Source organism: Hydra vulgaris, chromosome 04 (assembly GCF_038396675.1).
Source record: "Hydra vulgaris chromosome 04, alternate assembly HydraT2T_AEP".
In the NCBI taxonomy this organism is placed as follows: domain Eukaryota; kingdom Metazoa; phylum Cnidaria; class Hydrozoa; order Anthoathecata; family Hydridae; genus Hydra; species Hydra vulgaris.
The window spans coordinates 5,096,707-5,122,338 of record NC_088923.1 but is presented as its reverse complement, the minus strand read 5'-3'; the positions used below and the strand labels follow the sequence as shown (position 1 = coordinate 5,122,338).

The 25,632-nt window shown below is 24.6% G+C and overlaps 1 protein-coding gene and 1 long non-coding RNA gene across 2 annotated transcripts in view; both read right to left on the bottom strand.

Annotated features, from left to right (window-relative positions):
- Positions 1–16,175, bottom strand: part of LOC100198390 (uncharacterized) — a 38,418-nt gene extending 22,243 nt beyond the window's left edge. The window contains exons 1-3 of the mRNA XM_065795300.1: positions 15,893–16,175; positions 4,970–5,085; positions 1,245–1,386 (exon numbers count right to left, since the gene is read on the bottom strand). Of these exons, the coding sequence (XP_065651372.1) occupies positions 1,245–1,386; positions 4,970–5,085; positions 15,893–16,061 (427 nt within the window). The 5' untranslated portion in view covers positions 16,062–16,175. The remainder of the gene's footprint in view (positions 1–1,244; positions 1,387–4,969; positions 5,086–15,892) is intronic.
- Positions 16,176–18,556: 2,381 nt separating this feature from the next.
- LOC136078959 (uncharacterized) lies at positions 18,557–23,782 on the bottom strand. The gene is made up of 3 exons (XR_010637818.1): positions 23,539–23,782; positions 22,898–23,011; positions 18,557–18,684 (listed from the first exon to the last, which is right to left on the bottom strand). It is a non-coding gene; the product is annotated as an uncharacterized LOC136078959 (long non-coding RNA).
- Between the last annotated feature and the right edge of the window lie 1,850 nt (positions 23,783–25,632).

Below are 25,632 nucleotides of genomic sequence, written 5' to 3'. Positions count from 1 at the left end.
TTTGGCTAAAATTTGATGTTTTTTACAAAAAAATTTCAAAATTTCAAAATTTGCTAGATAACTAGAAACTAAAATTTATTGTTATTGGAACTATTTTATTCAATATTCTGAAAAAAAAAAAATTTGATTTGACAAAAAAAACTTATAGTGTGTTTATAGTTAATTTAGGTGTCAAAGATAAAAGCAAATAAAAACCGAGAATGTTTAATATTTATAAAGCGTCTTCATATAGCTAATTTTTACTGTATCGAAAAAAGTCCAAATATGCTAATTTTCAATGAGTTCAAATAATGACTGTGTTCGGCCCTCTTAGAGGTAACACAGCCATTATTATGCCCAAAAACTTAAAGTGCAATAGTGTTAGAGAATAAAATTAAAAACTGTTTTATAATTTTAAGAAACAATTATTATATTTGTTACTAAAAAAGTTTTTATTTCTGTTCTTGAGCCATAAAACACAGTATAGTATTTAAAACTTAAGTTCTGAAAAGGCATTTCACTTTTATTAGCAGAGTTTATACTTTAGACATTTGACATAGTAAATAACACATCCATCAAAAAAAAAACTTCAAACACTCCCTAATCAACCCTGCCTTGAACCCTAACCTTGTTATTTTAAAAAAATCCAAAGTAAAGTATTTGTTTAGGATTTATAATGTAAAGTTTAGTTGAACTCAGAACTTCAAAATGCTGTGATGATTTGTAAAATGGCAAAAAATTTAAATATGGAAATTTATCATTTATGAATAGATTTGAAAACAATCAATCCAATCCTCTTTGTAAATATACCCCTACACTAATCCCCTATTTCGAAAGATTCGGTATTGCAATACATTTTTTGTAGAAATACATTTTTTGTAGAAATGCATTTTTTGTTATATATTTAGTTTGAGACAAATTTATAAGAACATATCTCGAAAATTAAAAATTTTTTAAGCATAATTTAAAAAAAAAATTTTTTAATGTTTATTTGAACCTGTCAAAATCCTGTAAGCCGATGATTGAATTGCAATACAGAACAGAGATCCATATACTGATGATAATGATGATGATGATGATGATGATGATGATGATGATGATGATGATGATGATGATGATGATGATGATGGTGATGATGATGATGATGATGATGATGATGATGATGATGATGATGATGATGATGATGATGATGATGATGATGATGATGATGATGATGATGATGATGATGATAAATTTCTACTTTTTACAAATGAAATTTGACTTACGAAATCCAGGTGCAGGAGTTTCACCACTCCATAATGCAGCAGTAGTTTGCATTTCTTTTCTCTTCTTTTTCAAAAAGCTAATCATTTCAAGCATGTAAACCCGATCCCCAATAGCTTGAACACCCATCTCTTTTAAATGTGTCTAAAAATTAGAATCTATTATAAAGAAATTATTCTTTATCTAAAAAAATTATTATTAACATAAATGTGTAGAGAGGGTGGGGGTGACACTTGCAAATTATTGTGAAACTGAAAATTCACAAAACTATAAGTAAGATTAAATAAGCAAAATATGGGAGATATGGTGAGATAAGTTTTCCCTCAACCATTTTGGATAGGGTAAAACATTAGACAAAATGCATTATTAAAGTGTTTTCATTATTAATGATGCATTAAAATATTGAAAATATAAAGAAAACATGTTAATAACAAGTTTTGTTCAGTGCTTTCCTCCATTAAAGATTGTAGCACATTTTGTGATGGTACTTTGACCTTAAGGATCACACATTATTTGCAATTTGTCCAAAAAGATTTGACCCAATTTCAAAGATTGTATACAATACATTTTTATTTTGCAGCCTTTTTATTATACCTCTAAAAGAGGTATAATAATAAAACTTTCATGTTGTATTTTTTATTTATTAAATTTAATAGAAATTTTAAACTAAATAATTATTTAGTTTTAAATAAAATTAAAAAAAAAAAAAAATTTTGTAATAATAATAAAAATGATAATAATAATATTATTATTATTATTTTTTAAACATTTTTATAATTTTAATTATATAATTTTTATAAAACATTATTATTATTAACTATTAATAATAATATTAATTTTTAATCGTGATCATTACTTTCATATCTATCATTAAAACAATTCTCCAGAGAACAGACGTCTGTTTACTATTGCTAAAAACAATTGTAAAAAGGTTTTGTCTAACACTAAAGCCTGCTATACTCAGGTCACAAAATCTTGTTTTATATTTTAAAAATTAGGTTCCAGAGACTTTTAGAGAATCTTTAAGAGTATCTATAATAAGGGCAAATCTGTAATTCCTCCTCTCTTGCATGGTTCAGATTATGTTACTTCACCTAAAGACAATGCTGAACTGTTTGCTAAAAACTTTTCATCAACCTCATCTCTTGATTCCACTAATCACATCCTACCTAATAAAGCTGTTAAACAGGTTGATCCATTGTGCTACATTCATATCACTCCAGCTTCTATATCTAAAGTGATTTCCCGCTTAGATTCTTCTACAGCTTGTGGTCCGGACAACATACCTGTTATAGTCTTGTAGAAGAGTTCTCTGAAGCTGTTGTCTATACTTTGAAAACTATTTAACTATTAAAGTGCTCATTAGAGTCTTTTGAAAATAGCAGATGCTATCCCTATTTTTTTTAAATTTGTTGAACCATCTGACTCATCTAACTACTGTCCCATTAGCCTTCTTACTACCACAAGTAAAGTTTTTGAGTCTTTAATTAAAATGCTTGATTTCTTATCTTAAGTCTAATAACTTACTTTCTGATCATAAAAATGGATTTCAATCTTCTCGTTCTACTGCTGATTTGTTAACGGTAATAACTGATAAGTTTCATTGTGCATTAGATAGATGTGGAGCTAAGGCTATCGCTCTCGAAATCTCTAAAACTTTTGATAAAGTTTCGCATGGTAGTCCTCTTCATAAGCTCTCTTCTTACAGTGTATCAGGTAACATCTTTAAGACTATTGAAATCCTCCTTACCAATCATAGTATAAAAGTTGTCCTCGATGGACAGCACTTTTTTTCATTTCTTTCAGGGGTTCTTCAAGTTTCTATCCTTGGCCCTATACTTTTTCAAATTTATATTAGCAATCTCCGAGAATTTTTCACCTCTAAGGTGGCATTGTTTGTTGAAGATACTACCATTTATTCTTGTCTTGGTAAGAAACACTCTCTGATTGCTTGAAGGGGGCATTTAGGCTTGAAAAGGATCTCACTTCTTCTATAGCATGGGGCTTTCAGTAACTGGTGAACTTTAACTCAGATATTTTTCAGGTAATCGTTAACATAACAGTCTAGATAACATCGTTAACATAACAGTCTTTCTATATTGAAGAATGGTGATATATTCCATGAGTCATCTACCCTTGGTTTTCTAGAATTAACTCTTACTTTAGATCTTTCTTGGAAACCATATAACAAATTCATCTGCTAAGGTTGCATCTCTATATCGTGCTCGCCATATTCTTAATCCAGATTCTATTCTTTACTTCTATAAAGCTCAAATCCATCCTTGTATAAAATACTGTTTTCATATCTGGAGCGGATCTTAGAATGATGCTTTTTCTCTTTTAGACAAGGTGCAAAAATACATTGCAAACATAGTTGAACCTGCTCTTGCAGCCAACATTTAACCATTGTCACATCATCGTAATGTTGTTTCTCTTTCTCTTTTCTATAATGGGCCTTACTACTATAATAATATTATAACAGGCTGCTAAAATTTATTCTTGTGTTACTCATCATTCAATTAAGTCTCATTCTTTTACTGTGGCTGTTTCTAAGTGCTCCAAAAATTTGTCTAGTTTTTTTCCCCAAATATCAGTTCTTTGGAATTTGCTCCCTTCATCTTGTTTACCTGATTCATATAATTTGCAATCTTTGCAGGTTGGAAGACTTAGTGATTGCACATTATTGATTACACATTAGTGATTGCACATTGCTAATGAACAAAAACTGAGAATAAAATAAAATAGATACAAATTGATTAACAAACTATTAAAATATACAATAATACATTTACTACTTTGAAAATCCTGATAATTATTTTGTTTGTATTGTATTAAGTTATTATTATGTAAAGTTTGTAAAGCAATTTTCTGTAAAGATTTTATATATTATATATAGTTTAGTTAATTTAATGTATAACTATTTTTTTTAAATCCAGATGATTATTTCATAAAAATATCCAGAACAAATTTAGAAAATATTTTAAGAAATATCTGGAAAAACTCAGAAATGAAAATGCATTTTGTTTAACTAAAATTTTCTTATGTATCTGGAAAAAAATTCATAATTTGTACGCAAAAATTGTTATATTAATGTGCACATAATATTAATATTATACACATAATATTGACATTATTTGCATGCTAAAAATGTAAAATATTTAATTTTAAAAAATTAGTAAAAGAACAGTGTAGTGTTGTGGATATAGAGGCACAGCTGGCAAAGTTGCGAGTTCAAATCCTCCATAGAGAACCTTTTTTTTTTTAATTTTTCTTACAAAGTTTAACATCAAAGCAGCATTATGTTTTTTAACTATAATTGTTGTTTATCTTTTTTTTTTCTAAGTTTCATAGAATATATGCAAAAATTGGCTGTTATAGCCATAGTCACAGAGGAGTGTACAAACATTGACTGACTTAAATAGAGATAGGTGCAGTGGAGTGTACATGCATTGATTAAGGGATTAGATTTTGGCCGGCATTCTTTTATATTATAAAAAAAATTTCAATACCTATTTAAAGAGTTTTTAATTTAATAAAATTTATATAAAAAATTATTAAAAATTAGACTATATTTTTAGGTCAAATAGTCATAACAATTATTAATAAATATATGCGTACAAATAAGGAAAAATTAGTATACGGAAAATGTATACGAAAAATATACATAAAATATAAATATATAACATTTACGGAAAAACAAATGTGAAAATAAACAAAACAATAAAACCTCTTGCAAAAGCATCAAGCATTTCCCATTTATTTTGTTAGCAATGAATAGTTCATTTAAATACCCACATCCAACTTTTTCAACAAATAAATTGCAGACATCCTGGACACTCCATCCTAGTAATTATCAAGAACAGTTTATACTAAAAAAAATATACAGAAATCTTGATCCCTTCATTCTAATTATAAAAACATTTGTTATACTTAAATATATCCCATACTTAAATGGAATGTTTTTTTAATATATATATAAATCTTGATCCCTTGAATACCCAATTGAGAAAGGCAAGAAATCGTTGTTAAAATATAAAACCATACAACTTCAAATCATGTAAATTTTTTCATAGAATCACAGGCCTTGTTACGATATTTCGCTGCGTAGCGAAAACGCGTAGCGCATTTCTAAGTAACTCAACTCAGCAAATATATTTTGCATCGTTAGAAGTTATATTGCGTCACTAGCGTCTTTTCAAGTACCGCATTGTAATTAAAGTTATTTTATTAACGCGTTAAAAATCATACAAACAGTTTGTTTTTTTCTCACTATAACAAAAGTTACAAATAAAATCTAAGTTCTTATTAAAAAAATCATTTTTATTATTTTTTTCAAATATGAACTAAATTTTATTTTGAAAAAAATATTTTTTTCATGAAACGTAAAATATTTGTTTATTTTCTTATGATTTTGTATTTGGTTTTTGGTTATTTTATTAACTGTTAATACATTTTTTCTTATTTAATTTGTGAACTCTTTTTAATAATGTTTTTAAACAATAAAGTTTTTTTTTGTTATTTATCCAGTTACCGATAACATGTTCGTGATCATAATTTATTTTCATAAATTAAATGAACGTCATTAAAACTTTACGTTATTGAATTAACAATAAACAATATATCTTATTAATAAAATATTTACATCAAAATAAATCGTGCATTTTTTAAACTTATTATGACTAAAAATAATTTTTATATTTAAAAGGAATTTATATATTTAATTCCTTAAGATAAAACTTAAAACACTTTTTTTTTTTAACTAATTTTTAATAACAAAAAAAAAATTATGAAACAAACTGTTTCTTTAACAAAAAAATCTATTATTTTACAATTGCGGTTAAACTTACGACTTTATTTCTTCTGAATAAACGTCACGTTAACGGTAATCAAAAGATAATTTAAATATTCTAAAAGATATAAGTTTTTGCGTAGCGCAAAACTGCTGAACGCGTAGGCAAATTGCCTTTTCGCAAGCAAAATGCGAGCTGCGTAGTGCTTCTTAACAAGGCCTGGAATCAGTACTTGTAAGCAAATACTTGGACCCAAATCAGAGCCAAACCTTTATTTCAAAAGATATTAGAAAAACTCATTAAAAAAATACACATTTTTTAGTTTTTTTTACTATGAAAAGAAAACTTTCAAAAAATAAACACAATTTAAGAGGAATGCTTTTTATTTTAATTTTAAAAAGAAAATGGTACTAAGATAAGCAGTTTTAATTAGAATTCTTTATTCATTTTAGATATCTAAACAACAATCATATAGAAATATAGAAGGCTATACTTGAGCACATAAATAATAATATTTAAATAGGTTACTTTTAAGTATAACAATAGAACAACACAAAATAAAATAAGTCTAAAAACAACATTATGGTAACAAAAGTAAAAGTACATTAAGCTGTTAAATTAAAGCTTATAAATATCATCTTAAGAATAAACAAATTTGCCTGTAAACAAAGTCAAAATAAACAATTTCTCAAAAAAATTCTAAGTAATGCAATAAGTTTATTTATTATTTAAATTATTAGACCAATGCCAATACTGATTCCAATTGTGCAGGAAGTGGTCGATTAAGTCGATGCCAATTAATCAGTACATCACTAATAACTAGTCAAAAAAAGTTGAAAAATCAAATAATTTTTTCATAGCTTTAGTTATATCAAAAACATTTTCTATTGCAAGGTCTGCAAACAAATTAGAGCTAATAAATTTTTCTCAGTATTCAAGAAGAATTGATGTTGTTTATTGTTAAATTTTTAATAAAAATTTCAATAAACATTTTTACTTTTCTAATTCATTTAGTCTGTTTTCTACTTTTCGAAGTAGTTAGTACTAAATGATTGGTAAAGTAGTATTTTTAGTACAGTGTTTCTTTTTGATTAACTTTGTCTTTAGTCTTTTTTAGAACATTTTTAGCAAGTTTTATCCTAATTTTAACAATTGAAAGAAGCTGAAGCTAATTTATATATTAATTTTCGTTTTCCTTTAAATTAAAATTAATAGTTTTTATTTGTTTTATCAGTAGTTTTAGTAAATAAACATTTTTCTTGTTGCTTACTTAATCTGTTAAGATTTTTAAAAACAATGCAAAAAAAAAAGAAGCTTTATTTTATATTTTAGAATAATCGGAAAGAGTGGTAGTGCTTTTTAGTTACTTCAATTCACTTTATTGTTATTTTTTGTTATCAGAAAAGTTAATGAGAACAAAATTTTTAGACTTTCAAACTTTTACTGATTTGAGCATGTTTACTATTCAGTTCTATTTTATATTGGAATTTTATTTATGTATTTAACATGGAAAACTAAATAAAATAAGACTTTTTTTTTTTAATAAAATAAGATTATTATTTGTTGACATGACATAAGTTTATATACATAAATGTGCTTATATTTCAGTATATTTTATATTTCTCTCTATATATTTATTTTAAAGGTTTATATATCATATATATATATATATATATATATATATATATATATATATATATATATATATATATATATATATATATATATATATATATATATATATATATTTATATATTTTAAAATAATTGCACTTGATTTTTTTCTTTATATATTAGTTTACGAAAGGCATTTTGCATTGATTTTTTTCTTTTTTAAGTTTAATACAACTTTTTTTATAGCTTAGAAATAAAATAAGATTCAACACTGTGTTTTTGTTTTTATTACTATATAATAGTGATGTACCGATTAATCGGCATCAGTATCCGCATCAGCTTAATCGGCCACTTTCTGCACAATTGGTATTGGCATCGGCCAAATTTTCCAATTTTCCAACCAATGGCATTTTAATATTTTCAGCCTGCATTATGATAATAATTAAATAATAAATAAACTAAACTTTACGCATTACTTAGAATTTTTTTGATAAATTTTTATTTTGTTTACAGGCAATATTTATTTATTCTTAAGATGATGTTTATAAGCTTTAATTTAACAGCTGAATGTACTTATACTTTTACTACCATTGTGTTGTTTTTAGAATAATTTTATTTTGTGTTGTTCTATTGTTATACTTAAAAGTAACCTATTTAAGCATTGTTATCTATATGTGTTCAAGTATAACCTACTATATTTCTATATTTTTATTTGTTATTTTTGTTTTATTTCAATTCACCTGCCCAAGGCCATTGCATTCGAGTAGGCTACTTTAGATTTGGTTACAGCCCTCTCTCAACTTTATAACTCCGAAAAACAAACCTTGACAATAAAGGCTGCTGCGTCGAGAAACAAGTTTAGTGCAGTACTACCAGGGACATGGTGGGGATAGAACATCACAAAATAAAATAATTATAAAAACAATTTAATTAACTAAAAATAGTTTAGATATCTAAACAACATAAGATTGTTGTTTAGATATCTAAATTACTATTAAATTAATAAAGAATTCTAAGTAAACTGCTTATGATAGTGCCATTTTTTTTTTTAAAAATGAAATAAAAAGGTTTCCTCAAAAATTGTAATTACTTTTTGAAAGTTTACTTTTCATAGTAAAAAAAACTAAAAAATGTATATTTTTTTAACATATTTTAAAATAATGTTTTTCTAATATATTTTAAAATAATGGTTTGACTCTAATTTGAGTCCAAGTATTTGTTTACAAGTACTGATTCCATGAAAAAGATGACACAATTTAAAGTTGTATGGTTTTATATTTTTAAAATTTTAATAATTAGTTAATTCATCGGTATCAGCCTTTTCCCATCCATCAGCATCAGTATCGGCATCAGCCAAAAAAGTGCTATCGGTACATCACTACTACATAATATCTTTTTTGTTAGAATTCCAGGATTTTGTTAATTTTCATTTGACTATTATCATTTCTTATTTATCTTTTTAGTGATATGTTCTTAAAAATATGTTTTTACAACTTTAGAATATTATTTTCATATATTTTTATTTTATTTAATTTTGTCTCTAATTGTTTAATCAAAAAAAATAGTTTTTAAACTTTTTTGTTTGTTAAAAAAATATCTATCACAAGTTCTAAGTTTGTGTAACTAAACCACATTTTCCAGAAACCTTGAAATATATATAAGGTTTTATTTACTTCGATGAACCAGGCAATAAAAATTTTTAAAAATTCAGCAATCAAGTGTTTTGTATTTAAAATTGACATAAATTTAAGAAATATAAATGGATGTTTCATATGTTTCAGCTAAATGTTTAGAAATGAATCTTGTGCAGACCTGTCAATCTTTAGTTTACTGTAACTATTAAATTTCAATTATAAAGTTTATTTTCCACTTTTTAGTACAAAAAAATATTTTTCAGCAAATATTTTTGCTATATTTTATTTTCTACTTTTTATTATAATAATAAAACATAATAGTAATAATTAAAATTATAAATTTAATTAGAATTTTCATATTTTTCAACTCTGGGAATATAGAATTATAATACGTTTTTCCTAGTTTAATAAAGTTCTACCAAACATTAGATAATTTAAATCGAATTTTACAGAGCATTAAATTTTGTATTTATTTATTTGTTTTTTTTAATTCATTTTAGTCTTTATTACTCTTTTTATTTTATAATTAACAGTTTATAAGCTGTTTTATATGCTTTTGTCTCTAATTAAGTTTTCTTTTAAATCTCTATGAACTTTTTCTTTTTTTAACAACTGCTTGCTTTTTTTTTTAAATATTTTTATGTTTATTCTGAGTGGTTTTGCTTTAACTCAATCTTTCTATCACTGAACTATCAGTATATCTTCTGTATCTGCTGTCAGTCATAAACCATTTGCATAGACTTGCTACCATAGTAAACCAACACTGAACTCTTTTAGATTATTGTACTGGAGAAAACATCCAACAAAATAATAAAAAGCAGAGTATTGGTGCAGAGTATTAGTGCAAAGTTTAATACTTAACTTAAAAATAATATTTAACACAATAACTTTTACTTTAAAACTATAACTTTTAATTTAAAACTATCACTAAATCTTTTGTTTTGTCACGTATTCCAACATCATGTAGACATCTTTAAAACCTAACTTCTTCAAAGCCCACCACACTACCTCTAACACTACTCTATGGAAAGTTTTTTTAAGGTCAAAAGATACCTTTTTTTTCTAACAATCTTTTGCGCACTTCTTTTACAACTAATATCACAACTGTTGCTTTCCTGGCCTAAAACCAAAACTTAAGGATATTGATAAAATTGTTGCTTCTTTTTTTGTTAGCAAAAATTCTTTGTGAACTCTTTATCACCTGGTTAAGCAACTTTATTTTTAATGAGTCACATTTTAGTGCATCTACTTTTCATTTATAAATCTTTACCATCCAACTTTTCTACCAAACATTTGAAGTTTTACCAACATGCACAATTGTATAGTAAAAATAACATTCTGAAAATTGTGCAAAGCCTTCCACATTTTAAATACATCAGAAGGGCCAGCAAGTTTAGATGATAAAGGAGTGTAAGACTGTTCAATAGAATGCACTATTTTTTACAAGACATTAGCTGAATATTATTTCGAGTTACTTTTATCAGACAAAACATGAACATAAACTAAACAACATTTCCATAAAACAAAACATTACCAACAATAGGGACGCAGAAATTCGTGTTTTACGGAACCAAATTTTGTGCTAAAATTCAGAGCCAGGTTTTTTAAACTTTTTTTTAGGTAGCGTCAGGCCAACATTTTTTTGTGGTGCTTCTTTTTAGAAACATAACTAAACTTAGATTTTTTTTGAAAAAAATAATAGTTAAACTTCATTTATATGTAACATTTATGTTGAGAGTTGTTATGGTTGGTAGTTTTTGTATTGGTCTGGTTGGTAATTTTTGTATTGATTTTATTTGTATTAAAAACTTGGTTGTTGTTCTCACATTAAATTATTGTCGAAAGAATGCTCAGATAGTTTGCAAACCTACCTAGATTTTTTACATATATTTTTTATCTACCTACCAAATTTCATTGAAAAATTTTATTGAACAGATAGTCTATAAAAATGAGCAGTTTTGGTACCTCATTTCTGTTGTTCTAATTTCCATAAGTGGGTGGTAAGAGTGGGTACGACCAAGTTGAATTTAATTAGGTTAATTTAGTAATTATTTATGTTATATGTATATATATATATATATATATATATATATATATATATATATATATATATATATATATATATATATATATTTTATTATTATTATAATATATATATATATATAAAGTATATATATATATATTATAATATATATATAATATATATATATATAAATAATATATATAATATATATATATATATATTTATATATCTATATATATATTATATATATTATATATATATTATATATATATATACATATATATATATATATATATATATATATATATATATATATTATTATTATTATTATTATAATATATATATATTTAAATTAGTAAAAAACACTTATCTAACTTTTTTCTCCTATTTGAAGTTTCACCATTGCTGGATCATCAGGAAGAGTTGAACTCTTCCTGATGATCCAGCAATGGTGAAACTTCAAGTAGAAGAAAAAAGTTAGATAAGTGTTTTTTACTAATTTATTATTGCTCTGTTCTTTAAGAACATTGAGCACTCTATTTGTAAAATACACTAACACAATTTACATATATATATATATATATATATATATATATATATATATATATATATATATATATATATATATATATATATATATATATATATATATATATATATATAAACTTGGTTATTGTTCTCACATTAAATTATTGTTGAAGGAATGCTCAGATAATTTTCAAACCTACCTAGATAGTTTTTTACATATATTTTTTATCTACCTACCAAATTTCATCAAAAAATATTATTGAGCAGATCTATAAAAGTAAGCAGTTTTGGTACCTTATTTCTGTTTTTCTGATTTCCATAAGTGGATGGTAAGAGGTTAATTTAGTAATTATTTATGTTATATGTATTATAATTTTCAATATTAAAATACTAAAACAAGTTAAAGTTGACATAACAATGATACTAAGGCAAATAAAATGCTGATAGCTAGTTACTAAAATGATATAATCCAGATGGAGAAGGAAACCATTGTGAATGGCTCAGTAAATGATAAGTCTTATCCATTACAAACCTGAATGATAATTTATAGCATGTTATTGGCAAATGTACCAACATGTAACAAACCATTTCTAATGGAGAAAATTATGCAGTATTTGGGTGTCATTTTTAATGATATTCCCATCGATGTATGATTGAACAAATATCAGAATGGGCCATCAATAATTCACATATTACTCTTGGATTTGATGCAATAACCCAAGAAGGTGTACATGTAATAGCATTCACTTAACATCGAAGAATAAATGCTAAGTTATTGCACTGGATCAATTAGTTGGAGATACAGCTGATGATTACGAAAATCATGTATGTAAAGTAGTTGTATCTAGCTTTTATTTATTCAGATTTTCACTTAGCTTCTTTTAATGACAGTTGTTGATCGATCATCTCAAATATATCAAACACAATGTTAGACAGAGTAGCAGTTAACCATCTTACTATAAGCAAACTGTGTGACACTTGGGGGGAAAGTCTGAATGAGCTAAACTGCCCTTTACATGCTCTTGATACAATTGCTACCTCATGTCTGGCTATGATTGTGTGGCACTTAAAATAGTTTTGGCTATGAAAGAGTTGAGGTTTAAACATGGCAAAGGTGATCCAAAAGAATTTGTTAAATTTTAGATGATCAAAAACTACCACAAGGTATCATTACAAGGTATCGAGGAAATCGTCTTCATATTCTTTTTCATACTTGTTTTATTTTTATAAAACATTATAATGACTTTAAGCATTTTTAACCATTGGAACAGTAAAATGTGGAACTCTACAAGCAGTTCTTAGAGCAGTATTTTGTAACAATACTTCTAAAACAAATGTGTGTGCTTGCATTATTTGGAAAACCACCTCCTCAACAGTCACATAAAAATTTGTCATGCAGGGTCCAGCCTGGATGACAAAGTTTTATGTGACTGTTGAGGAGGCAAATTTTGATCATTTAGTGGAATCCGGGTACTAAAAAATGTTTTGCTAAAAATTGCAGATTCTAAATCAAATCCAGGTTCACTTTTAAAAAAGACCTAGAACCAAATATTTTAGATCTAATAAAAAAGTTTTGCTTGATTGATGAAATTTTATCAAGATGACTTCTGCTTGTCTTATTGTAGTGGGAGACGTCATAAGTCATCAATATAAGAGATTTTTCTTCCTCTCTATTAACCAGACTCCTAATAAGGAGACAGCAGGTGCAAGCCTTCACAATATAGATAGTGAAGAGTTAATGGGAATGTTTAGTGAGGCTAAAGAAACATCACCTAATGCAACAACTTATATTTCATACAAATTAAAATCAAAAAAGAATCAAACTTTAAATTGCCTAGATAGTTTAGATCCATTATCTAGAGAAAATGTAGTAATGTGGTCTATTCAGACAGCCCATAAAAAGAGGATGATAAATCAAATGAAGCATAATGATATACGAGCAGATATTTCAAAAAAAAAATGCATGCAAACACCAAAAAATGGATGTAAAAGACAAAAGAAAGTTAAAATGATAGTTGCATGAAATTTCTTACAATCAAATAAAGAGTTTATATACATTGTCTACCAAACAACTTGAATAAGATGATGTAATGTCAGATAGAATTGTTGGGCAAAAACTCTGCCATGAATGGTGCGATAGTAAGTATTTGAAGAATGTCATGTATGATGGTAGAAAAGAAAAACTTAAAAAAAAAAAACAAGACAAAGTTTACACTATTTCTTACTAGAATAAAGATAATACTGATACTAAAGTTGTTGACTACAACATGAAAAAGTTATAGCATGCTGCTGATGTTGGACCAGGAGAGTTGATCTTTTCTTGAAGTGTAATATGTAACAAATTATGATAATATTACTTAAAATGAAAATTTCAAAATAGATACCACAATTGATGAAACTTGCATAAAGGTATCACAAGTCATAAAACTTGAAAAGATAGTCAAATCAAGTCAGGTATGCCAGGTACTGAATCATTTGTTTTTATTTTACTTTTTTTTCATAAATATTTTTAGAGAAGAATAAAAGTGTTTGACTTGGAACTTTGCACAAGTGTTGCACAAGAAAAAGTGTTGTGACTTTGCATAAGTGTTGTGACTTGCACAAGTGTTGTGACTTTGCAAAAGTGTTGTGACTTGCACAAGTGTTGTGACTTTGCAAAAGTGTTGTGAATATGCACAAGTGTTGTGAATTGAAAAATATTTTGATAGGTGGCTCTGGCTTATCTTCACATGGTGTCTATCAATACATATGATTATTATAGTGTTCCATTTATGAAATTGGTTATTTTAATTATTTACTAAAAGCCAAGATAAATATTTAAACTTAGGGTATCTCAAAAGTTTTAATACAGAACAATATAAAATTGATTGTTACAATTTTTTTATAGGATACAACACTGATATATTTGGTAATGAAATAAAATATATTTAATGAAATATCAAAAAATAAAATATACTAATTTATTTTGTTTGTTAAAAAATACAATTATTTTTAAGAATTCAACATCTTTTTATTTTAGGATGTGGGTAACCATCACCACCTTATTCAATAAGCTTCTCAACTTAACCAAAATTTAGGAATAGCAGCAAAAAGCCTTTTTTTGTCAAAAGTAGGATTGGTTGTGGTCTTCAACTTTAGCTTCTAGGTTATACCTGGTGCCAAAAGCCTAATTCTGGTTTTAAATTTTTAACTCATAACTATAATTGTTTTTATAAAGATTTACTTATTTTATTTATTTATTTTTTAAGGTTAAGGGGGGGGGGGGGGCACACGCTTCTCCCACAAGCCAATATGCACACCACCAATAAATGAAATTCTTGTAAAAAAAATTTGTTAATGTTTTTTATACTAGTTTCACTTATTTTATTAAATATAGAAATATTTATTTATAAATAGAGAATTAAATATTTTTGAAATTAGGGTGTGTTAAATCATCACCACCATATCCATCACCAAATTTAATATACATTAATCATTGTTGTAGGTCTGGAATAAAATTATAGCAATTTTTTGTATAAAAAATTACCATTCTTTGAAAAAAAACACTCTTTATTGAAAGAAATATGCTAATTTTTGAAGGTGGTGGTTCGGCACCCCCTCCAGCCCCCAGGAAACGCCTAATAGGTGGATGATATTATAAATTTGTACCCCACTGTTATACCTATCTTTTGATACCAAGTTATAGGTACAAAGTTATAACAATTTATGTGAAGAAAAATTAAATTTTGACCACAGTTTCTTCAACAAGTTCATATATCAAATATTTGCCACTAAAAACCTCACAACTTTTTGTAGATTAGTTCGATTTTAATAATTCACCTTTAAAATACTGTATTGAAGCCCTTTCCAATGATATATAACAATCTAGCCTTTGACCAATTTAAAATTTTCAATCCACATACCTACCAACAACACCAATAAAATTTATTTTGTACAACTTATAGCAAAACGTTGTACTTAATTTTCGTACAATATTCCGTACTTTATTTACTTGATATACATTTTATTTAAATAACAATTTAACTTTAAATTTAATAATCTAAACTAAAATAAATTTTTTACCAGAAACTTGAGCAGCGTCAAGATCAAGTATATAGTTTTCAACACCAGATACTGCTTGTGGTTGAGATGCTATAATACCCCCAGCATGTTTTTCTTGACCATAATTAGCACCAGAAACTGCAATATACTCTTCTTTTTTCACATCCATTTTTGAATATTGACTAGCCATGATGTTATGATATAAAATAAAATTACAACCTATATAGTATTAAGGAAAACTTATTGGCTACAAAAGGTAAGTAACTACAAAACAATCTTAATAGGAATTAGAAACGATTTAACTTTGTTGATTGTTTTAATATTTTAACTTTTAACGCTTATATAATAATAAATAGGGAGAGGAATGTAATGGCACTGTCATTATCGCCTAAGCTTTTATATTTAAATTGCGCTCTTAATTTTAAAAGCTTATTTTTAAAAATGAAAAGTTTGTTTACAAAATTAAATTTTTGAGCAAACAAGACAAACTCGTTCATTTTGAAATTCCAAGTGTTATAAATTTTTTCTTTCTTAATATTTTAATGAAGTTAGGATTGAAATCACAAGTGTTTCTTGTTGTAAAAATAACAAATAACTATTGTGAGATAAGATCTCAAAAAAAGCTGCTCCCCCTCACGTTTTCTGAAAGGTGAACTGGTGGCACCAGCTGAATGAATAATTGAATGTTTTAGGGAGCACCAGTCTAGCGCACTCTAAAACATTCAATTTTGCTCTAACAAACTCTATATAAAGTTGAGTTGAGAACCGGAAGATTTTGTAGAACTCCGGAAAAATAAAATTTCTTCGGAAGGATATTGAGAATCAGGAATTTTTTTTTTTTTTTCGTACCGAACTTTACGAAACAAAACAAACCGTCGATGTTCATTTCGCAAATGCTATTTACGAAATGTAGCCTTTCGCAAGTTGATTTACGAAATAAAACTACGAAATAAACATACGAAAGTAGCGCTTACGGAAGTCGCACATGCGAAACGAGCTCTTTCGCTAAAAAAATTTTGTTGGCCAAACGGATATAATTGTAAAAAATAAAATTTTTTTACTCAAAAATGTTTATAATAAAATTTTATTTTCAGTATTGCAATATATAAACATTTAAAGGTTTTATTTTAAAAAATAATGATAAAAAACGAAATTTCTTTCGAAACGAAACTCTTTCGCACCGCAACTTGGAAAACAGTTCTTAATGGAAAAAAACTTACGAAACGCGGCATAATAAACATATTTAATTACGTTTTATGAATCAAATACGTATAATTAACTAAGTAATTAAAATACTATTTTTTATATGATATTGATAAGTTTCAGTTTTAACCTTTATAAAAATATTAAGACTTTCATAAAATATACTTTTTAGAATGTAATTTAATGAATAAAAATTAAATCAAGAAGATAACTTGAACAACGTTAACATACGAATGCAATTGCGTAATCGGGAAACAATGCCTATGATCAAATCAAAAAAAGACCTAATTTAAGTGATGAATGCTTAATTATTACATAATTATGTAATAAAATGCTTAAACTTGTTTTCGAATAGAATAGTTCTATGTTTAGTCAGTTTCAATTTTTTTATTTTTGAGGTACTCTGTTATATGCGCTTTTGCTTTTATTACCTCAATAACAACAAGTAAATTTAAAAAAAACTTTAAAGACATTCTTTTCAATAATTTTTTCTAAAATGTTTTCTTTTATAAGGAAAAGTCAGGGTGGGAAGGGTATTTGTTGCCCCTTGTGTCGTTGGCCCTGATAATGTTTTGATTTTCAACATCCCAATGTTATTGGGGCTATACAACTGCTGAAAGTTTTGAATCTCTAGCTATTTTGGAGAGCAGTAAAAATTTATTTGCAAGGTTTTGCAGCTAAAAAGCGGGTACGTACAATGCAATCTTTCCCTGGGTTTTTGTCCCTGGAAACAATTTTAACATAGAAGCTCACCAGGACTATACAAGCGCTGAAAGTTTCAGAGCTGTAGTTAGTCTGAAAGGTAGTGGTAAACTAATTGCAAGATTCAGTAAGAAATGACAACGGCCCAACAACACTTTAAGTTTATAAAGCAAACATGACAACGTTGAATCAACGTTGAAAACCGGTCGCAAAAGATGTTGCGGAAACGTTGACAAAGTAATCGATTTTGCAAAGATATGTAACGTTGTTTAATAGACGTTGATTAAATGTTATTGCGTAACGTTGGAACAACGTTACTAAATGACGTCACAAAAGCGTCGCAACTAAACGTTGAAAAAGCGTTACATAATAAGCGTTGAATAAACGTCGCAACTTAGCGTTGAAAAAACGTTACCTAAAAAGCGTTGCATAAACGCTGTTAAAGCAGTCTATTTTGCAAGGATTTGTAACGTTGTTAGTAAAACGTCAATTTAACGTGACTCAAAGACGTCGAGTGGAGGTTGAAATATAACGTTGAATCAACGCTTAAATGCGCTGTATAAAATATCGCAAAATATTATTAAACGTAATTAAACGTGGCTATAATATATATTGAATTGGCAAATAAAACTAAATTGTAAGTTGAACTCTGCCCTAGCAATATTTCCAAAATCAACTTTTAATACAAACAGTAATATACAATAATAAATATAAAAAAGCTTAACATATGCAATTTATAGATATATATATAAAAATATAAATATTTTCTTTAAAATTTATGTGTGTTAGTGTTTGCATATATATTTATGCAATATATAAAAATACAATTAACAGGATATCGTATCGATAGGCCATATCATTGAGATACAGAATCTTAATCAAAAAACTAAACTTGTACCATTAGTAGTCTGAAAGCAAATGTAAAAAAAAAAATGTTATTAAATTAGTATAACTATTATTAAATTAAAAAACTAAAAATATATATATATATATAAATATATATATATATATATATATATATATATATATATATATATATATATACATATATATATATATATATATATATATATATATATATATACATATATATATATATATATATATATATATATATATATATATATATATATATATATATATATTTATATATATATATATATATATATATATATATATATAACTTATTTATATATATAATTTATAATTATAGGTTCAGGTATCACTCCATTGACTAGTTTTTAACTATATGAGTGACACCTAACCTTATTTATGTGAGTTTATAAATATTATTGTAAATTTTCATATTTTATGGTTAAATAAATGGATTATTATTATTATATATAAAATATATAGATAAATAAATTACATATATATATATATAAATTATATATATATATATATGTATAAATTATATATATATATAAATTATATATATATATATATATATATATATATATATATATACATATATATATATATATATATACATATATATATATATATATATATACATGTTTATTTATTTATTATACAGTAAACTCCCGGTTATTCGAAATGGCATTTATTAAAATTTTCTGCTTATTCAAATCAATTTTCATTTTCTGTGAATTTTCTTTAACAAACTCATGCAAATGCTGTTATGCAGAAATGCAGTTATTCGAACCTGCAGTTGATCAAAATTTCGGTTATTCGAAACAATTTTTACTCCGCTTGAAGAAAGAAAAACACATTTAAGGAACAAAAAAAAAATAAAAATTGGACTTTATTTTCAATGAATTGTAAAATATTTATTATTTTACAAGGATAAAACTGAAGTAGCACCAAATTCCAAGGGTCTTTTTCTTTTTTACTTTATACTTTTAAAATTTGAAAGAAACTTAAAGTAGGTCATTTTAAAGAGCATATTCAGTTATTCGAGTTTCGAAAATATAATCAATTATAAATATGTCAAATTTATCTCAAACACCCTGTATATATATATATATATATATATATATATATATATATATATATAATATATATATATATATATATATATATATATATATATATATATATATATATTTATATATATATACAGGGTGTTCGGGATAAATTTGACATATTTATAATTGATTATATTTTTTTGTAGATTAGAGGTATTATTACATACTAAAGGTCATTTAAAAGTTTGAACCCTTCTTCATTCATATACAAGATGTCAGAAAGGATGGATGACTGGAACCCACCTAAATCATGGAAGAGAATAACTTGCATCATGATGATTCGTGCCGGCCATCAAAATAAGGATATTATGACTGCTGCCCAATGCTCCTGGAACACAGTAAAAACAATCAGATATGAACTAGAGACTTGCTATGGTGACTACGAGAATGTAGTAAGAAGAAAGATCCCTAGCAGACAATCTGATTGCGTTCGTACAGCAGAAATCCTCGCAAGTCTGCAGGAACAGGTGTTGAAGAACCCTGGCATTGGAATTCAGGCTTTGTCACGTGAAATGAATGTTGCATCCTCTACTATGAAGCTTGCACTCAATGAAGACCTTTGCTACTACTCATACAAGCATCCATATATATATACAAAATTATATAATTTTGTATATTTATATATATATATACAAAATTATATAATTTTGTATATATATATATATATATATATATATACAAAATTATATAATTTTGTATATATATATATATATACAAAATTATATAATTTTGTATATATATATATATATATATACAAAATTATATAATTTTGTATATATATATATATATACAAAATATATAATTTTGTATATATATATATACAAAATTATATAATTTTGTATATATATATATATATATATATATATATATATATATATATATATATATATATATATATATATATATATATATATATATATATGCAGGTCTGCAGGAACAGGTATTGAAGAACCCTGGCATTGGAATTCGGGCTTTGTCACGTGAAATAAATGTTGCATCCTCTACTATGAAGCTTGCACTCAATGAAGACCTTCGCTACTACTCATACAAGCATCCATATATAAATACAAAATTATAAAATTTTGTATATATATATATATATAAAATTATATAATTTTGTATATATATATATATAAAAAATTATATAATTTCGTGTATATATATATATATATATATATATATATATATAAATATATATATATATATATATATATATATATATATATATATATATATATATATATATATATACATATATATATATATATATATATATATATACAATATTATTTAAGTCAGAATCTATATAACTGCAAAAGCTTTGAGTTTTTTTTTAAATTTGATTCCAGAGAGAAAAAAAAAACATTTATAACTCTTTTTAACTCAATGCAAAAGTAACTCTATTAAATGAACTTTGCTAACTTAGAGTTTTTCTCTCTAAAATAAATGTGACAAAAGTAAGAAACATCTACATTTTTATTATGAAATATAATGCTTTGTCAATAACTTTTTACTTAAAAGTATTAACATCAAAAATATTTTGTTAAAGTTATTAACAATAAGCATTTTAAACTATATTTTTTAGAATTTGATTTTAGAAAAAGTTAAAATAATAAAAAATGGTTTATCATCAAAATTATTCATTGGACATCAGATCTTAAGTCACTTTTGATCAAAAAAAGGGCCTAACCTACAAGCAATGTGATGAAAAATATCAAATATCAGTAAGTGGTGTTAGGAAGATGTGTATAAAGTATAAAACAACTGGTTCTGCTGAAAATCAGAAAAGACTTGGTCGCCCCATTAAGACTTCAACAATAACCAATATCCTAATTGCACTAACAAAAAAAAATTCAACAATAACCTAAAGGCAGAATGTTGAAAATCTTAAACTAAATGTTTTCTATCGAACTGTACAGAGAAGACTTAATTTAAGTGGTTTAATAATTTAGGTGGTTTAAATAAACCTTCTTTTGAAAAGTAAACCCCTCATTAGTTGTATAAGCAAAGAAAAACTTTTAGCATTTGCAAAACTACATATTAACAAGTGTGAGGCATTTTGGAACTTAGTATTATGGACTGATAAGAATAAATGTCAAATACTTGGATTAAAAAACGACAAAGAGTTTGGCGCAGATCTTGTGATACACTCTTAGATAGAAATTTTACAAAAACATTCTAGCATGGAGGTGGTTCGCCTATGGCTCGGGGATGTTTTGATTCAAATAGTGTGGGACAACTGGTGAATGTTGAATGTATAATGACAGGGAAGTTGTATGTTGATTGGTTTTCAAAAAATTAATGTCAATCCGTTTAAGAATTAATAGCAAATTTTTTTTTCACCATGACAACGACCCTAAACACACATGCAAAGCGGCATGTGTGTTTAGGGTCGTTGTCATCTTGAAAAAAAAAGTAAAGCTAACATCCTTAAATGGCCGCCTCAAAGTCCTGACCTTAACCCTGTTAAAAATATATATGGGCAATTTTGAAATCTAAAATAATTGTAAAATAGCTTATTTTATTTAATAGAGTTACTTTTACAATGATTTAAAAAAAACTATAAATATTTTTTTTCTTGATTACAATCAAATTTAAAAAAAAAAACAATTTTTGAAGTTATGTAGATTTCAACGTAAATAATTTTGTTTTTATTGTTAGAGTTCTGAATATCTCAAAAATGTTATATCTATACATTTATATATATATATATATATATATATATATATATATATATATATATATGTATATATTATATATATATATATATATATATATATATATATATATATATATATATATATATATATATATATATATATATATATATATATATATATATATATATATATATATATCGATATATTTATATATCTATATCTATGTATACATATATATATATATATACGTATATACATATATATATATATATATATACATATATACATATATATATATATATATATATATATATATATATATATATATATATATATATATATATATATATATATATATATATATATATATATATATATATATATATAAATATAGACATACATTTTATGGAAGTCAAATTTTACAATTAAAAATAGTCACAATTCCATACATAAATTAACTAAATTAAACTTACTTGAATAGTTGTAACTATAAACCATCAATTTATGTAATATAATGTACTTTGTTCATAAGATGGAAACCAGTTAAAACCATATCATTCCTCTATCTTTGATCCACCAGAACTTTACTAAATAAACTTACACTTAAAATCAAATTATCACATGTCAAAAAAATTTAAACAGTATTATTAAAATCAGATATGACTAATAGTTATTATTAAGCTTTATTTATTCTTCACCATATAAAAAGTTAAATGCAAAGAGAAACACAATCATTCACTAACATAATTTTTTTGAGTCCTCTGTAGTCGTAAAATTAAATCCTTGGCCTACTTCTTTATCTAATAATAGATACTTATAAGTAATTATTTAGTAAAACAAATATAAACAAAAATGTAAAAACTAAAATGTACCCCCCAGTGTAAACAGATTACGATATATATCTAGGCAATCATAATACAATAAACAGATTCAAAATTTTACTTATCCCAAAATAAAAATAAGACTTATTAGATGTTTATTTGATATAGTACTTCACCGTTAATTATAGAAAGTTTATTTGATATAGTACTTCACCATTAATATAAAACTATAACAATTTTTTTATTCATATAAAACAATTAAAATAGCAATGAGTACTGTAAAATTTAATGACCTCAAGTAACTTTAAATCTTTTAACTCTAAGCTTGTTCCATGAATAATCAATTGGAAAACTATTATAGGCAGCTTTCATTGCATGAACACCAGTTGACAAAAATAACCAACCATCTTCTACCCAACAACATAGAGCAACTGCCTCTGCTTTAATCTGTTTTTTAAATAAACAACTTAAGCCCAAGATTGTGAAGTCATTGTAATAGATCATCTAAAAAAAAGGCATCATTTGTTTTATTTACATATATATATAAATATATATAATAATAAATATATATATATTTATATATACACATATATATATATATATATATATATATTTATATATATATATATATATACATTTATAAACAAATATATATGTTTAAATGTATATATATATATATGTATATATATATATATATATATATATATATATATATATATATATATATATACATATACACACATATATATACATATATATATATATATAATGTATGTATATATATGTATATATACATATATATATATATATATATATATATATATATATATATATATATATATATATATATATATATACATTTATAAACAAATATATATGTTTAAATGTATATATATATATATGTATATATTATATATACATATATATATATATATAAATTTATATACACATGCATATATATATATATATATATATATATATATATATATATATATATATATATATATATATATATATATATATATATATATATATATATATATATATATATATATATATATATATATATATATATATATATATATATATATATATATGTATATATATATACATATATATATATATATGTATATATAAAATGTATATATTTCTGATATATATATATATATATATATATATATATATATATATATATATATATATATATATATATATATATATATGTATATATATTCATAATTACATGCATTAATACATAATATCAAAATAAATAAAAATACATATCAAAGGTATGTGATAAATAATAAATGTTAGAATTATATATACAACACCAACTCTAAAATTAGGACTAGAAATGTAAACATTATATATACATATATAAAATGTATATATTTATTTTATATATATTCATAAATTTACCCATATATATATGCATAAATACATACTAATAAAATAAATAAAAATGTATAATAAAGAATAAATGTTAGAATTAAATATACAACACTAACTCTATAATTAGGACTTAATACTTTTCCTATTAAAATTAGAAGTTTTTCAAAAAAATGGAAATAAAGTTTCTTATCTAAACGTGTTTTTATATAAAAAAAACTTAATAATGCATACTTTCATTATTGGTTGAAGATTTTATACTGAATATTTGCTTGATAATTAGGGTAAGGTGTTTAAAGTTTTTCAAATAAATAAAAAAATTAGTCTGTGAACAGACTAAATTTAGTCTGACTTTTTATGTTTTATTAATTTTGATATTACTAAAAACATCTGAATCTTATTAAAATGAAGTGCTATTTTTAACTTAGAAGTAACATATTTAATACAACTTTGCAATTTATTAAAATGGTCATTTTAAAATAAATAAATCATCAACAAAAATAACCTGAATAAACCGAATATACTGAGATTTATGTATATTATATACAATTTGATGCAAAATCTAAAAGTTTTAAATTAGCCGCAATAAAAAGAAGTTATAAAACATAACTTTATCAAAATATTTTTTTTATACCATCAGCATGCATTCTATTAAGTTTTCGTTGCCTTTTCTTTACGGCAAATTATTTTTGTAATGGCTAGATAATGAGACAATAATTTTCAATGTGTCACTTCCTCAACGTTGTCAAAACAACGTTTAATTAACGTTGGCAAAATAACACTTTTTCAACGTTTTTAACTACCACATTTTCAACGTTGGTATATGCAACGTTGAATAAGCGTTGTTTCATAAATAGCTTAAATACGTTGAAAAAGCAGCTAATGTCTAACGTTGATAAACCTTCAACTTTGCGACGATTTTACAGTGATTATTTGCGTACTTTTATTCAACGTTGAATAAACGCGGTTTTTTGAGAAGATAATATAAGTTGATATTT